This window comes from Mauremys mutica, chromosome 14 (genome assembly GCF_020497125.1).
Source record: "Mauremys mutica isolate MM-2020 ecotype Southern chromosome 14, ASM2049712v1, whole genome shotgun sequence".
In the NCBI taxonomy this organism is placed as follows: domain Eukaryota; kingdom Metazoa; phylum Chordata; order Testudines; family Geoemydidae; genus Mauremys; species Mauremys mutica.
The window spans coordinates 8,534,850-8,552,101 of record NC_059085.1 but is presented as its reverse complement, the minus strand read 5'-3'; the positions used below and the strand labels follow the sequence as shown (position 1 = coordinate 8,552,101).

General features: G+C 47.2%; 1 protein-coding gene across 1 annotated transcript in view; it reads right to left on the bottom strand.

Annotated features, from left to right (window-relative positions):
- Positions 1-3,208: 3,208 nt before the first annotated feature.
- CSNK2A2 (casein kinase 2 alpha 2) overlaps positions 3,209-17,252 on the bottom strand; it is a 42,690-nt gene continuing 28,646 nt past the window's right edge. The window contains exons 7-12 of the mRNA XM_044987146.1: positions 16,855-16,965; positions 16,534-16,635; positions 16,026-16,126; positions 14,179-14,327; positions 13,795-13,888; positions 3,209-9,790 (exon numbers count right to left, since the gene is read on the bottom strand). Of these exons, the coding sequence (XP_044843081.1) occupies positions 13,812-13,888; positions 14,179-14,327; positions 16,026-16,126; positions 16,534-16,635; positions 16,855-16,965 (540 nt within the window). The 3' untranslated portion in view covers positions 3,209-9,790; positions 13,795-13,811. The remainder of the gene's footprint in view (positions 9,791-13,794; positions 13,889-14,178; positions 14,328-16,025; positions 16,127-16,533; positions 16,636-16,854; positions 16,966-17,252) is intronic.

Here is a 17,252-nt window from a genome sequence, read left to right as displayed (position 1 = left end):
GCTTTAAATGTACGTAGGTGCCTGGCTGGGGGTGGGGAAGTAGCACCAATACTCAGAAGAGCTGATGTGGCACTATAGAATCTCAGGGTTGGAAGGGACCTCAGGAGGATTCATCTAGTCCAACCCCCTGCTCAAAGCAGGCCCAATCCCGACAGACTTTTGCCCCAGATCCCTAAATAGCCCCCTTAAGGAGTGAACTCACAACCCTGGGTTTAGCAGGCCAATGCTCAACCCACTGAGCTATCCCTCCCCCTGAGAGTGATACAAGGTCAACTACAGTCACGGGTGAGGTGTGCTCAGGTCCGCAAGTGATGGGCAGCAAGTTACATAAAAGGACTGGACAATCTACCACCACCATCTTGCCATACAGACACAGGCAACGCCCCTCCTCCCCCAGCACAAAGAGGCCATTAGAGTAAGTCTCAATAATCCCTTTGCATTTGTTTAGCCTTCAAAGCCCTTTGCAAATATTAATGGGCTGAGCCTCAAGACGCCCCTCCTGTGGAGTAGGGAGTATTCCCAATGTACAGGTGGGAACTGGGGTTCAAGGAGGTCAGTAGCAGGTTCAGACCCCTTACTCACATGGAGTAGTACCATACTCTGTGTGTTGTCTCAACTCGTTCAGGGGACTATCCAAGAAGCAAGAAACTACTACTGCCGTCCCTAGGTGACTTGCCCGAGGTCATTCATTGAATCAGTAGCAGAGCTGTAAACAAAACCCAGGAGTCTTGAGCCCTCCTGTTTTAATCCCTACATAATACTTACTCCCTAGAAAACAGACAAGTGGTTACCTTATTTTTCTCTCTCTCTATTGTGGGCTTTGCATGAAGGCAGTGTTTTTCTTAATGTAATTCAAACAGCTCCTACGCAGCCCCCTGAACCAATCTGACTAAACTAGCTATTGCTCTTGCTGAACCAACATGGTGGCTTTGTCAGTGTTCCTGAATCTGGACTCTAACAAAGACCCAGATCTTCCAAGGTAGTTAGGGACCAAAATGCCTTTGACGGTCTTTGTGCTACTGCATCTGCAGTCATGCTGCCTGGGGATGGTTTATTTCCTATAAGTCTCCATGGTAGAGGAACACTGTCCAAATCTGTTTTCATATTCAGAAACGTTCCTTATCCACGTACTATCAAAAACAGTGCAGAGAATTAAACAACCCTGATTTTTCACACTGCTTGGACAGTGAAAGCAGAGTGATCACTTTCACTTTGCTTCTAATCATTTTCACTTTCAGTTTCCAATGCAACATCCCAGTGCTGCTGGATTTGCATTTCCACCACTGCAGCTTGGGGAACATTTAAAATATTCCTGTGGAAAAAATCATCATGCACACATTCCTGCTAGATCCCTAATAAATCCCTTCTCACACCCACCTCACTTTTATAATATGGAAACATCTAATATCCCAGTGCCATAGACAGACACAGCAGTAGAGCTGATTGAAATTCAGAACCTCTGCTTGTGGGAAATGTTGACACTTCACAATTTGTTTTTTTCAGAATTGGAATTCCTGAAAAATAGATATTCTGGAAAAAAAATTCACTTTGACATTTTTTCCCACCGGAACTTTGGTCTAAATCAATCCAATTTCACAAAAATGGCAATTTCTGACAGAAGATTCTATTGACAAAAATTTCCCAAACAGTTTTATGAGGGAATAATTTTAAGCATGTGTGCAGACCCATTGACTTCAATGGCTCTATTCCTGTGGAAAAGCTAAGCATGGGAGTGTTCGCAGGAGTGAGGCCTACATTTTGGACCCCAAATCAATTGATAGTGTTCCTGTAATTCACAAATCTTTTATTTTTAATGATGCAGCATGGATGAGATGGGGCGGGGGGGAAGAGAACCTCACAGAACATTTTTTAATGAAAAGGATTAGTTATGGGGTAACTGCTGTGCTAGGTACATATTTTGGCTTGACAGTAGCTAATACCTGGCTGCCACTTTCCCGAGGGAAACAGCTGGTCCGTTTTCAATACACTGGGTTATAAATAATTTGCCCAATTTCATTTTATTTTTAAAATCAAAACCTTTTGAATTCCACCAGAGAAGAGAGCTCTTTAAAGCGTGAGTGTGCTCTGAAAGGTGACTATGGAAAAATGGCACTCTCTCACTCAGATCTGCTCTCTTTCTGTAGTAAGAGTCGTGCCTGCTAACTTTGGCCCCCATCATGCAAACATTCACATGAGTAACCTTACTCACCCCAGGAGTCCTGTTCCAATCAATCGGACTACTCACACCAGCAGAAGTGATTGCAGGATTGGGGACTAAAATACATTTTTTGCTGCTTTTTATAACTTTTAATCCTCCAGAGCAACGCAGCTAAGACAGCATGAGCTGGATTCAATTCCTCCATGTGCATCAACAACAGAACTGTTTACTAAGTTCCAATCAGTTACATCTGAAGGCAATGGGACCACATAGGTGTCACTGAGGACATAATTTAGCCTGCCAAACCTTTATTACTGGCGATGATGCATAAGAAAGATCACAGCTTGACTCTCAAAGCCCAGGCTGAGTTTGAGCAGCTGGCAGAAGACACCTCCCCCCATCTAATTATAATTAAGCAGATTTGCTCCAGAATCACTGGAAAAAAATGCTAAATGAGGAGCCCCAAAATGCCATTTTTACAAAAAAATTTCTGAGTAGACCCATATCTGCAGTTATTAGAGTTTGTCTTAAACAATCATGCATCTATTTCACATCTTTTTAAATGGATTTTTTTAAAGCAATCCAACAAGATCCCTTTGTTGTCAGTTTCAGCTTGGAGTGGGATTTTTAAGCAAAAAAACGAAAGCTCCCAAAATAATTAAGACAAGTGTCTTTATCAACACCAACTTTATCAAGACCGACTAGATACCAGGGCAAGATCTAAATGAATGAAGACCTTGATCCTGCAACAACTTACACACATGCTTACCTTGATACACCTGAGTAGTTCCATTGCCTTCAATGACAATTCACAGGGCCTGATCCAAAACCCATTGAAGTCAATGGGAGCATGTCCATTAGTTTCAATTGCCTTTGGATCTAGTCCACAATCCTTAAAGTTAAACACATACATAAATCTTTGCAGGAGCAGGACCCTAAGTGGCTATTTCTTCCCCAGTCACAGTTTCTTACTGTCACGCCTCTCACAAACCGAACCCATGCCCACCCTCCCCCACAAGCAACTAAAAACACACCAGGAGGAATAACACATTATTTAAAAATTAGAACTATATTTAGTCAATTGGTTAGAGTACAAACACTTTATACAACACAGTTAAATAAATGACTCCATAAATCCAATCTGTTAACACATGAGATGAGGGCAAATATACAGCTGCCATTCCTGAATAGCCCAGCCTCTCATTCATCCACCGTGCAGATGCTGTCCAGGCACACATCTTACTGCTAGCTGTTTTGTGGGAGCAATATACACAGAAACATTTTGTGTTTTCAACCCATTTGTCCCAGTCTCTCAGTGAATTCTAAAGAAAAATCAAGGCAATTTCAACTTTTATCCAAGGCATCTCCATTCTCTCTCCTCCTCCCAAGAGACGTGTAATGCAGGAAACGATGCTAAAAACAGGCATAAAAAACACAGTCACCTAACGGAATGCTAATGTGAGTCAATATCGAAGGCTGGAATTTGTAAAGAAGCCTAAGGTAGGAAGATAGATCTCCAACACTCATGGAATTGCAATGGGATTTAGGCACCTAACTCCTTTCAGCGCCTTTGAAAATCCCAGCCCAGTATTGCGCTGGAGAGAAAACTGTTTTAACCTGTGTCCCAGTCTGGCTCCCATTTGAGCAGGAGCAAGCCCCTAATCTCCAGCTGTACAAACCTGGCCCCTGATCCTGCAGGCTGACCTGGACCCTGTGTCTGTGTGGAGCCCCACTGAAGTCAGTGGGGAGCCCAGATAGGCACGATCATCTGCCCAGTGGACAGGATCAGGACCTTGCTGCACTCCCTGTGACCCCTGAAAATGGCAGATGTCTCTGAGTCCGTCCGATCACCAGAGAAGCTGTTGGTATATTACACTCTCCCTTTCATTTCCAATGTGTGTGGGCACTGGGTTTTGGCAACTGTGCACTAGTTTCTACTACGCTTTTTTCATATTAAATACACTAGGAAGAGGCCTCCATCCTGGCAGAATTCTGTGGCTCTGAGATAGTAAATGAAGGTCCATCTCCAAAAATAAATCCTCCTCCAAATAATTTGGTTTTTTTTCTACAGAGTACCCTGGAGATCAGATGACTTTCAAGGTGGTGAGACCTTCAGGAACCCTCCAAAATACTGGCATAAGACATGTCAAATCTAGGTGCCTCTCTGAAATCCAACAATGCTGGACATGTTTACGGAAGGGAATTATAAAGATAATAAATCCTTCCTCTCAATAATTATTCATCTATTGCTTATCCTAATCATACACATGCTTCACAGGACCTTGTAAATGTCACGTGAGTGAGGGCATGACCCAAAGCCCATTGAATTCAGTGGGAGTCTTTCCACTGACTTTGATGGGCGGGGGATCAAGCCCTGGCTGTGGAGGTCTACAAGAAGCAATCGTAACAGAGCTTTTTCAGAATAACCCTGAGTCCTCTTTTCCCCATAAAGAGACGTTATTCATTGTGCTCATTGTTCAAGGACTAGCAACCCCTATACAAAACACAGCCGTGGGCATTATCTTGACCAGTCCTTATACCATCTTTGAAGAGCAAGGAAACAATCTGTATTTAACTACAGGCCAGACAAGCTCAACGTCTTCTTGTCAAAAGGGAACCAGAAGATTTTCCGTTTGCTATTTAATCCTACTCAGTCGTGTGTTTTGCTATAGCGCCTCACGTGGCTCTTGGCTCACAACTGGGCTTGACGCACGTTTTTACTTCCTGCCTGCCTTTTGGGGTGGTATGGACAGGAGACAATATCTTTAATCTTTGTCCTAGGCAACAGAAAAGCTTAATCTACTCACACAGAGCCTCTATTCCCTCTACGGGGAATAGAACATACCCAAGATTAAACTAACTGGAGAACAAACCTTTGTCTAGAAGAGGTATTGGAATCTAGACTGATATAAATGCAGGGATGGTGAGTGAAGACAGCAAGATACTTGTTTGCTTGAGCTAAAAATCACTGTGCAACTCATGCAGAGCAGAAATGCCACATGTGGTTTTGAGAGTGGCCAGAGTCGCTCAATGAAGAGTGGATAGCACGAACCACCATTATTCCTAATGGAGTTATCTGCACAAGCCGACCAAAGCAAGACCAAAGCTTCTCAGCCACTGAGTCTACAAAAGCCTTGGAAAGGGAGAGACAGAAACAAGCCTGTTTCTAGGCAGCTTCGTATTCCCTTTGTTCTCCAGTTCGAACGCCGGCTGGGATGGAAACAGAAGGTGTTAAGCCTTCTGCTCATGTCCCACCTGAACTTACAATTACGAGAGGGACAACAGTTAATTGCCCAGCAAATCGCCAGGACGTTATAACTGGTTACCGGTGAAAAAGTAGAAGCAGGAGCAGATTAACTCCAAAATCCTGTTTTCATGCCACCATCCTTAGCAATAATGAAGGGAAAAATATATGCAGGTGGATGAGACTCCATAATATACCAGACCATAATGAGATCATGGATTTAAGGGGCCAAAGCAGCAGAGCAAATCTTTGCCTAGAGGATGATGGTACCAGAATCCCACAGCACATTTCTCAGAGGACTTTTTAACAGAGTGTGGCTCAGCCTTTGAGGTCTGATGCTTTTAAAGTCAGTAAAACAGCTAGTGTGATAGATGCAACAGACTTTCATAGTTCGACATTTCAGTGATTTCAACTTGAAAATTAGATCTCTCTTTTTAAAAAGAAGTCCGTTTACATGGTGACAGGAATTATTTTGAAAAAACAAACATTCCCCCCTCCCTCCACATAGTTCATACGCTGGGAACTTTCCGAGCTTGTTGGAATTGTATCCCGGTGGCAAGAGATGACAAATCAGCAAGTCACCATTTAAATGATATGGAGCTTTGACTAATTATGAGGTCTTTGGTTTTACCAGTTTAATGGCCTGGGGATGCTTGCGAGAACTTTTCCTGGGTGAAGGTGACCACTGCAAAATGCTGCGGTGGTCAACAGGATTTTGAGTTCTACACTTTGTGTTAACTTTGGGGAAGGGAACTAAGAAAAGGGAAAACATCGCCGGGCCAGATTTTGACTGCGTCACCTCGGCTGAGTATCACCTGAACTCCAGGAATGGTTCCATTGACTTCGGTGAAGTTAAATACAATTCACCGGGAGAAAAGGGACCAGAAGCTAGGCCCAGATCTACAAAGGTATTTAGGCACCTAACTCCCATTGATTTCACTGGCAGCTCTTTGAAGATAAGGTAGAACAGCATGACCACACAGGAGAGAGAATGGATAAGGGCCCATCCAATGAGCAGGCCAAGAAAAGAACTTTGGCGGAAAGGAACGTCTCCAACATGACGGCAGGAGCAGCTGTAGAACAAACGGCTCCTTACAGATGGGAAAGTCGGACACAGAAAGACCAAGGATGGAGGTTCGGGAACTGTCGCAGTTGCTGAATCCTGACTCGCAGACACTCCCTAAGCGGAGCCTGGGACAAAGCAGAGGAGGTGTGTCTGTCACTGGAGAAGAGCTCAAGAAGTTAAAGGGGAACAGTCAAGTAGTCCAAGTTCCAAAATTTGACCTACCTTAAAGATCAGAACTGGCCGGAAGGAAGTTCTCTTAAATCCACTTTGTTGCTGAATTATTATTTTTTTAGGCTACTTCCTAGTTTCACCAAACCCAGGCAAAAAGACAGATCACCACAGCACTGCTCCTGCAGGAGCAGCCTATCAGGACAGGTCTAGCCCTGTGCAGACACTGCCAAGGCCAGTAAGCGGGGAGGAGGGAAGTCACATTTGCCTGTGCAGGATTCGAAAAGACGAGCGAGAGGGGGAGGAAAGGGCTCCGTATTTTGACAAATGGAAAACAATGATCGGTAGGCAAAGAGCGGTTTATTTCTGGAGCTTCTCTGAGGGTGTTACAAATAAGGGAGTGTAAAAAGAAAATTAAAACGAAAAAAAAAAAGGAGTCAGTGCCCCTTTAAAGACAGGCGATTGAGGATGTATCAAGCAGGGGGCAGGGCGCACATGGTGGAAAGGACGAGCAGAGGGAGGCCGTTGGGAGAAAGGGGAGTGATGAGATGGAGGCTGGGATGCAGTAGGAAGCCACTGTCCTATGCAAATTGGCCTATTGTAACAGTAAATAGACCTCTTTCTATGCGGCTTCTGTAGCACTCTGTATGGATGGCACATCAAGTTCCTCTCCTTGGTGAAACTGTTTCTCAGGGCCAGGCCATTTTAACAAGGTGCTGTTAAGCATAAAGGGAGGCCTAGGTTGGATTTAAACAGGATGGGAGTCAGGTTACCGTAGTTACCAGGCTGTCCCAGCTACACTACAAGGGCCACAATGCTGGGGTACCCAGTTACAACACAGCAGGGCCATGGCATGTTTGTGCTGTGCCTGTGCAGATGGGACCCTGTTCTAACAGGTGTGACTGACACAAGCTACAGCCTGATCGGGCCAACGGTTTAGTTCTAGGTACACAGGCAAGTCTGAAGCATAGACTCATTGCCTCTGGGGAAGGCTTACTGAAGACATCCTCAGGGACCCTTCTCCATCAGCTCCACAGCCCTGAGAAACCAAGCAGGGCTAGCATGTATTCCTGGGCACACAACTAGGAGGCAGGTAAGTGGGGAGTGGCAGAGGCCACAACACATTAAAGGCAGAGAGTCCATTTTAAGATTCCACCTGCATATTTTTTCCCCTTAAGCAAATCCCTCAGCTGCACACTCAGTGCCCAGCACTGCCCTAGATACACAGACCCACACGTGGAAACAGATGATAAATAGAGTTTATATACACACGCACACATACATAGCACCACTTCTATAAGGCTTAGAAGATACTAAACGTACATTACAGGGAGGTGCTTGTTATAAAGAGGTATTTATAATGAGCTTCCAAAGAGCCAGGAGACACAACATACAGCAGATAGCCTTATATCAGAGGTAGCCTTACAACAGACAGCTTCAGTACCAAGGCGCTGGATAAAAACTATGCAAGGGGAGCTGGAGGCAGAGAGGAGGGCCGGAGAAAAGAAATGACAAAGTCCTGCTGGGATTTTAAAAAGTAGCTTCAAGCGTCTGGGTTTGTTAATTTCAAGCTCGAGCTCACTGGCTCGGAAACGCCGTCTGCCCAATGCAGAGACACAGCTGGGATAAACACTTGACGACTGAGCAGGTGACGAGTTGGCTGCCATGACAGGGATGTGCCCACCCGTCCGACAGAGATCTCTTCCTTAACCGAGGGCGTTAGGAAACGCAAGTGGCACCACTACTGCTAGCAGAAAGGCGGTTTGATATGATGGGTTAGAGGGACGGACGGAGCGGGGAGAAAGCCCTGGTTTACTTCACCAGCCGGTTCGATTCACTACCCAGATGGAGGTGCAGCTCAAGGCAGTGGCCGAGGAGGAAGTCAGAAGCAGTCCAGGGAGCAGTCACTGAAGAGGAAGCATTGTGAGCACTGCTGGCTCTGCCCGGGGGTACTTGCGGAGTGGGGGGGGGGGCGGAAAGGAGGGCTCAGTGGTCCCCACAGAGAACTGTGAGGGTAAGGAGTCTACTGTGTTTCGGATTAATAAGAATGCCCCAGCCCTCCTGAGCAGGGGAGAGGCTCAGAGGACTGAAGTCACCCATTGTGTGTCCCCATGGCAGGGGTGTTGGTGCAGACACGGGGGCTATTTCCTTATCCTTTTTTAAACCCAGCTGAGATCTCCAGGCAGCCAGACCCTGAACTAGAGTTGCAAAGGCCTCCCTTGAGAGACCCCACCCTGTACCTCGTCCTTCTCAGCTGGGGTAGGGAAGGAGAAAGCGCTTGCGCCTTCCCTGGCTCTACCGTTCATCCAGAGACGGGGGGAAGGGGATACTAGCTAAAAGTGGCAGCCAGTCTCCCCCTCTGCTGTGGTGCAGACACCACATGGGGGACCAAGCGTCTAGTGTTTATCCAGGCCTCCGAAGGAGCTTAACACTGAGGGAAAGATGGTAGGCCCAGGGTGGAGTTTTCCTATCGATTTACGAGCTCCTGTCCTCCAGTAGCCCGGCTGCTTAAGCCCGCCCAGTAGTTGGAGGCAGCAGGCTCTAGCCAACCATTGTACAACAGATTCACTCTTCCCCCCACAGAACACAAGCGAAGGGCAGGAGACAGCACCAGGAAGGGCTCCAACCAGCCTCAGCATCCTCCACTGCAGGGGGGCACTCCCCATGGCTCCTTCCATACTGAATACTCTCCATACATTTCTTTTAAAACTTTTATTCAATAATATAGAATTCCTTTAATTATAATATAGAACTGTCCATCATGCCGTATTCCCCCCCGCTCCAGCTGCCCCCTCCCTGCCGCATCAAATCTGGAGCCAGCTAGTTAATACGTTATGCTGGGGTTCAGGGGGGCAAAGGTCAGCATGGGGGGGGGAGAAACATTAGCCAACAACCGTTTTGCATACCCTTCACATTTTCCATGCTTTCTGGGTCAGGAAGAGGTCAACAGGAAGTCAAAGGCAGAGGAACCTTTTACATTCAGAAGTAAGGTTTGTGTTTATAAACTGGTAGGTGCCATGGAGCCGGTGCGGTCTCTGGTCTCGTCCCCTGCCACCGCAACGCCGTCTGGCCGCCAGCTCTGTACACACGCTGATAAGACGTTTGATTTGGTTCTTGTTCTGCTTATGGAAAATTGGGAGGAACAGCATCGGACCTAGGGAGAGATGGGAGGAGGGAAGTGAGCATCAGACGTGAGCCGCAGTTGATGCCAATGCGTTGCCAGAACTTTTTCCTTCTTCAGCACCTAGTAGATTGAATGCAGGGCCAAGGAGACAGAAGCGGGTTCTAATCCTTCCCCCACAACTTACTCCCTACAGAGGCTTGGGCATGTCATGGAACTTAGGTCCCTCAGTTTCCCTATCTGTAAAGCAGGATAATACTGACCCAGTTCCCAAGGGTGGCAGGAGTCTTACGCGGTGCTTTGAAGATGTCAGCATGGGTATTTCCATAATGACCATTTCAATCAGCTCTCTCATTCCCTTTTGGGCTGAAACGTCTCACATTTGGTCTCAACACCAGCTTTGAGGTGAGGAAGGTGGTGGGACTGGGCTGAATTTGCAGGGTGACTGGGGCAAGACGCTTAACCGTTCTATACCTCATGGTTCCCCTTCTTTAAGATGGGAACATGATTTCACTTCCTAACTTACTTTGGGATTGGAAAGCATTGCTGAGACTCCAGAGGAAAGGTCCTGCCAGAGGAGAGAACAAGGTGTGTGCTGCATGTCGGTATGGCTGTGTCAGGGAAGAATGCGTGGAGGTCTCCACACCTATCAATAGGAGGTCTGAAGCAGGGTCTTATGATCCTGAACCTCTCCCCCCAGAGCCTTCCAGCCCTTTTCCCTCTTCAGACTAAAAAAGGGCTCCGGGTGAAGATTCTACATCCACACCCCATTAGTTACCAATGTAAAACACAGGCGATGGGCAATGCAGATGGTCCCCACTGCTACAAGAAATGTAAACCCCTGCCTTTCCCAAACGTGCACATCGACACTCACTTAGCATTGGTTTAACGGGTTGGAATTTGATGCTAAATTAAAAAAACTGGAGTTAATGTAGCATTGAGGCTAAGAAGCCAACCAATCAGAAGTCAGGAAATTCCCAATGTTAAGGTCCTACCCAAACGCTAACTTGACCTCATTGCCATCTGTTGTTTTACGGGGCTAGATCAGAGGTTCCCCTTTCAGAGATATCTGTCTCATGCATGCCCCACTCTTTCTAAGCAAGGGGAGTTGAAGAAGCCACTTGCTGCACTCATGGTCTAGCAGTCTTAGCTGCCGGGACACAGCTCCCTGCCCGCCTCACTCCCGCACTGCGCAGGGGAAGTGAACAGGGTCGCGCTAAGAGCTGGGGGCAGCAGGGAAGCAGAAAGCTGCACCCAGTGAGTACTGGCCCCTGCCAGATAGAGCCCCCTGCTGACCCCAGCCCTTCAAGTGCAGCCACGTCCACTTCCCATGCAGAGGCTCTGTCCAGCAGGGAAGTGGATGGGACTCTACCCTGAGGCCACGCTGAGGGGTCAGTGTCAGCAAGGGGATCTGCCTGGCAGGGGGCAAGTACTCCCAGGGTGCAGCCGTCAGCTCCCTACTCAGAGTCCCCAACAACCTCCCCAGAAGAGGAGGGTAACTGCCAGTAGGTAGGTGCTGCAGCTGTGCAATGGGGGAGCGAGACTGGCAGGGAGCTTGTTTCTGGCAGCTGAGCTGTCTGCACACAGCCCCATCTGCTTCCCCCTGCCAGACAGAGCCCACTCCTGGCCCGTTAGCCCAGCCCCCATCAGCTCCTCGTGTGTCCACCCCCCAACGATAAACCTCAATGTGCCCTTCAATTTGAAAGCTTCTGGTATAGATCATGGATTCGCGGACTTGGGGTTGTGAACACATCATGCAATCGCAACTGCTCTGCTCATTCCATGTCTAAAAAGGGGATGGGTCTCAGACAGGCAGGAGAGGGAGTGGGGAGGGAGACACCATCCCAGAGTGAACACAGCTGAGAACCACTAGTATAGGTTAAAACAAACAGTCCATTGGAGGGTCGTAATTAACAAGGAACCTTCACTTTTGAAATCTTCCAACTTTCAGGGGCTTGAATCCTCAACTTGGCCACCACATTAGTACTGGCACTTCATTTTTTCCCTGTTTTAGGACAAGACACGTGAGAGCTGTTGCTCTATCAGCATGTCCTTAATAGAGAACAGTCCAGCCACCCACACGGAGGTGTGGGGTGTGTGTGGGTGTGTGAGTGTGAGAGAGAGAGAGAGGGAATATGCAGATTAAGAATTCCAGACTTTTCAAGGAGGGGGAACATATTGGGTTTCCTGGAAGGAGCGCTCTAGAAAACAACCCTGGGCTGACGTTTCAGTGATGAGGGTATGTCTGTAGTTAAATAAAACCACAGCTGGCAGAACTCTGGGCTCAGGGCTATAAAACTGCAGTGTCAATATTCAGGCTGGAACCTGGGCTCCGAGACCCTCCCCCAGCCTGCACATCGAGTCAGCGGACCTGGGCCAGTCGCGGGTGGGTTTTTTTACACTGCAGACGTACCCTGACAGTCTGGCAAGCACAAAAGTTTATTCCCTGGGCGTGAGCGACTCCCTTTGAACTCAACAGCAGCTAAAGTGATTTTGCGGAGACTTTCACAGAATTCCACCTTTGGGCTGAGACCAAGCATGAAACGTATCAGGCCAAAAGGAGCTGGTGAGAGGAAGTTAAAGAGCCAGTTCTGATAAAAAAGGAAAGTGGAAGAGAAGTTAGAACTCAACCCTAACTACAGGATGCAAAGCCTGCAGCTGCTCTTCATATCTGCACATCCCCATAGACTAGAAGACAACAGAAGTTCATACGTATAGATATTTATTGGTTTCAGTGAATTATACAAATGGATTTCACCTGCTATCAACGTCAACATAACTTTATTGGGATATGGAATGTAAACAGATGTTTCAAATAGAAACATTCTAACCTTATAAAAGAATTTAAATATTTGACAATGCCGGAGAAGGAAATTCTGTGTTTAGGTGCTGGTGGCAAAACACAATCTCCGGTTTCTAGGTTTAGGAGGTTTCTAGAACCGCTGGATGAAATTACACACAGAACAAATAGAGGTGGCAACTGTGAGTTGGGCTAGAAAGCTACCAAGGGATCGGATGAAAAGCCACAAGAGAACCACCCTGCCCCCCAACAGAATCTTAGTCCCAGAATTCAGCATTTGGCTGATTGTTAACACACTACATGGACCCAAGCTCTGTCTCAGTAGCTATAGTCACCCCTATAGCGCACCCTGTTCCAACCACACCTCTGCTTCCTGATCATCCCCCCTTGCTGTTCCCACTCCTGCATCCCCAAGCTCTCCTACTGCATTTCCTCACATCTTCATTCAACGGTGCTGGTGTGAAACACTCCAGATTCACTCTGTGGAACTGTACTTCGCCTGGCGCGAGTTATCATGTGTGAGCCATGAAATAAGTTACGTCTGTATCTCTCTTATTACAGACAGTCTTGCAGGATCAGCTTTCCTGCGGTCTGTGGGAAAGTATTTTGCCTGCTACAGAAAAAACCTTCTGCCTCTACATTCAGGACTTTCCATAACAGGCCTATCACATTTTCTGAATGCACTTGCAGGGATGTTCACCTTTCTCTTAGCAACTTAGAAGGTGGTTGTTGGTTTTAAATGATGCAAATCAATCCTGAGACACTTTTCCTCCACAACTGAAACCAAAATGAACGGGCCAAACTGGGACCTGGAGTGAGCAGATGCGACTCCCAGACCTCAGAGCTGCATCTGCTTATATCCAGTCTGAATTTGGCCCCAAGTGTCCACAGCTCCAAAGGGCTTATTTATATAGATGCATGCTATGGTTCACTGGTGGAACGGCAAGTTTGCTCCACCAGCGTGGTAGGAAAAGGCTAGATTGGGAAGGAAGAGCAGGCGCCATGGAAACGTGAACAAGAATCAGTCGCCGTGAGCCCTGGGTATCTTGCAAACCAATTGCCCAGGGATTTGGTACCACAGCTTGAGTTACATTATCCACAACCACCAGAGAGGAACAGAGGTGTTAGCCCCCCACAGGTTAGATTTCTGCTGAGTATAAATGGGGGAGGGGTCTTGGTTAGTCCCTTCACTGTGTGACTGAAGGTTTTGTTTTTATTTGTAAACATCTTGAGTTACCCGTTGTTTTCCAGTCTTCATCGTGCTGCTGTCAGGCCACTGGAGAGCACAGCATTTTCTGAGCTGGGCTGGGACTGCTCCTTCACCACTGGGTCTGCAAGAGACACAAGGATCAGCCAGGGATGGGAAGCAGCATTACAATGAGCAATATCAAAGGTTCACTTTCATGAAAGCTTAGGTTCTTCCAAGGAACCCCGCTTCAAGCAGCACAAGCTTCCATTAGACTTTGGAGAACCTGGAATTCCAGCCATCAATATGACAGCAAGACCCATAGGGAGGTACTGAATGGAAGACCCACCTCCCACCTGATCAACAAACCCTTCTTTCCTTTTCCAGCCCAACCATGTGACTCTGACCCCAGGTCTTGCTCCCCCCAGGACTCACAGAAATATGGGTGCTCCATAGCCTCTTTGGCAGTCAGTCTCTGTTGATGGTCATATCGCAGAAGTTTGTCCAGAAGGTCCAGGACTTCAGGACTGACCAGGTGTCTGTTCTCACTATGGATGAAGTTCTCCCAGCGTTTTCGCGAGTGCCTGTAGCAGAGGGATGTCTTTCATTGTACAGACCAATCTCTGAATGGCACAGCAGCTACCATCAGACCCTAGGAGGGTTCACCTACCACACCCAATATGTGAATTTAAAGGGCAGTGTTGGGTTGGAGCTAATTAGAGCTACCTACCAACCCCCTCTACATGCAGAATCCAGCATTTCACTAGTGACACCCAACAAGGGCAGTGCCACTCAAGCTTTTTCCTTCACAACCCAGCGTACTTGGCTTTTGGCAGTGCTGGGCTTGAGGGATAGCTCAGTGGTTTGAGCATTGGCCTGCTAAACCCAGGGTTGAGAGTTCAACCCTTGAGGGGGCCATTTAGGGATATGGAGCAAAAAGTGGTTGGATGATTTAATTGGGGATTGGTCCTGCTTTGAGCAGGGGGTTGGACTAGATGACCTCCTAAGGTCCCTTCCAACCTTGATATTCTATGATATCCCAATGAGAGGGAGAAAACGGCACAGTAAGGCTAATTTAGACGTGCTCTCTTTATGAGCAGCTTTACAGACGTCCATTGCTGTCAAGGGTTCCATTCAATAAAGAACAGGCATGAATTCCAGACATGGGTGATAGCTAGGTTCTGTAGCTTGCAATGTGCAGGAGGTCAGACTAGATCACGATGGCCCCTTCTGGCCTTAGTCCATGAGATACAAGGGCTTCAAAAGCAGGCTCAGAATGGCGAGAATGTCTCTAGTTTGAAGCCAGCCTTGCAAATTTCTACTTGCCATCACAAGAGGTGGGTAATTTTACTTTGACAGACCTGTAAGAGATCATCATCAAGCCTTTCAAAGCAATGAAGTGGATTCAGCCACATATCTCCCACTAATTTTACTGGAAGAGATGTGATTAAATCCCTTGCCCTGTTTAGAAAATATCAACCCATGTTTCTCATTATTGTCATGGGAAAGGGTGGCCAAGTAGATCCTGGGTCTGGGCTGGCAAATGTGAGAGACAATTTTGCAAACTGAGAGCATGAAGGCAAAGCAATTTCTGGGATCTAAGGAAAGCACAGATCGCCATAAGGATTTTCCCCCCAGATCAGATTGCGAGTGGCCTGGGGGATTTTTCGCCTTCCTCTGCAGCATGTGTTTGGGGGTCACTTGTCAGGATTTCCCCACCATTGCAGGGGCCTCAGACACTGGTGCACCTCGGTCCCATTTTCTGCCTGCTCGTCTCCAGTGGGCTGTAATCATTTGGTCTAATTTTGGTTGTTGGGGTTAGCAACCGGATGCTGGATGGTCTGTGATATACAGGAAGTCAGACTAGGATGATCTGATGGTCCTTTCTGGCCTTCAACTCTATGACTGATTCGTAGAGGGGACAATTCCCAGCATCTGTGTTAGGTTCCCCCCCACCCATTTCAGTCATTTTACTGGCATCACGAGGAATGGGAGATGTAGCTCCTAACATGGGGAGAAAAATAAACCTAGACGAGCTCTCGGAACCCGGGAGAGGCAAAGAACCAAATCTACTATGAAAATCTAGTGACTAGTTTAGTGCAAAGACAGCCAGAGGATAGGAAAAAACCTAAGTTACATCCATAGCTAGATAAGAGGCAGACAAATGACACTGCAGCCCAGGAGACCTAGAGCAGCACTTGTGCTTTGGAGTCACTTTTGGAATGGACGTTTAAGGAAAAGAAACCAAAAATCACGTTTTGCTTCATTCCTCCCCTACTTACTGTCCCAGGATATCATTGAAGTGTGGATCCAATTCTATGTGGTACTTCTTCAGATACCCATACAGTTCATCTGTGCCCAGAACCTTAGCAATGCGAACCAGCTGCAACAGACAGACAGATTTACAGAAGCAACAAGAGAAGGGCAGGTCCCATCACCACTGTACTGGCTGGATGGCTAGAAGGGCTGCTGCATCCACATTAACCACAAACAAGAGTGGGAAGTTAGTCGGTTAGCACCTGGGCAGCCAGAGATTAGGAGCTCAGCATTGGGGAAATCCTGATGTGCAAGGAAACTCCCTTGCAAACTTGTTTCTCCAGCACTGCAACAATTTGTGCCACATAGCACTGGGCACACGCTTTCTGTTGTGCAAGTCCTGACACCTCAGTTCAACCAAATGCATAACAATGCCTTACCAATCAGATGGTCCCAACCCAGGAACCTCACCCCGCAACCAAAGGAAAGAGGCAAACAAGAATTCCCCCTTTCAGAGTCACAGCATCTCCTCACCTGGTCATAGTTGTCCTGGCCATGGAAGAAGGGCTCCTTTCGGAAGATCATGCTGGCCAGCATGCAGCCTAAACTCCACATGTCTAAGCTATAGTCATACATCTGAGAAGAGGAGAAGAAACAATCAAATGGAGAAAGGCCACACTTACCTTAGGCCCAAGCCCCAAAAGACCCTTAGTCAAAGGAGGCTCTCAGCTTTCCAACTTCATGGCAAAGCTGCTCTAACCTGGTAACCCCCAGAAGGCAAATGGACAAACCCAAAGTGGCCTGAGTGCAACCACAAGCAACGCACTAAGTAGCAATTTGGATGCAGACTCTTACTTGGTAGTCCACAAGGAGCTCCGGTCCTTTGAAGTACCTCGAGGCCACGCGGACATTGTATTCCTGAGCTGGATGGTAGAACTCTGCCAAACCCCAGTCTATGAGCCGCAACTAAACATGCAATAAAGAGAAACACACAGAGTAGGAGCAAACGGGTTTAGTTGCCAAGTAAAACAAGTCAGGTGAAGCCAAGTCTGCCAAAGCCTTTTTCAATGGTTTGGTGAAAGCAAAGCCCTTTGTGCAGCGATGCGGTATCGTCTGGACTCTGCTCATGCTGTCACCTCACTCTATTATCTGCAGTGCTTTGTGGCATTACCATGGCTCAGAGAATTCTCTGCCTTGCAACCCAAATCAAATAATCTATTGCTGGGTGACTCATGTGTTACTAACGCCACCAG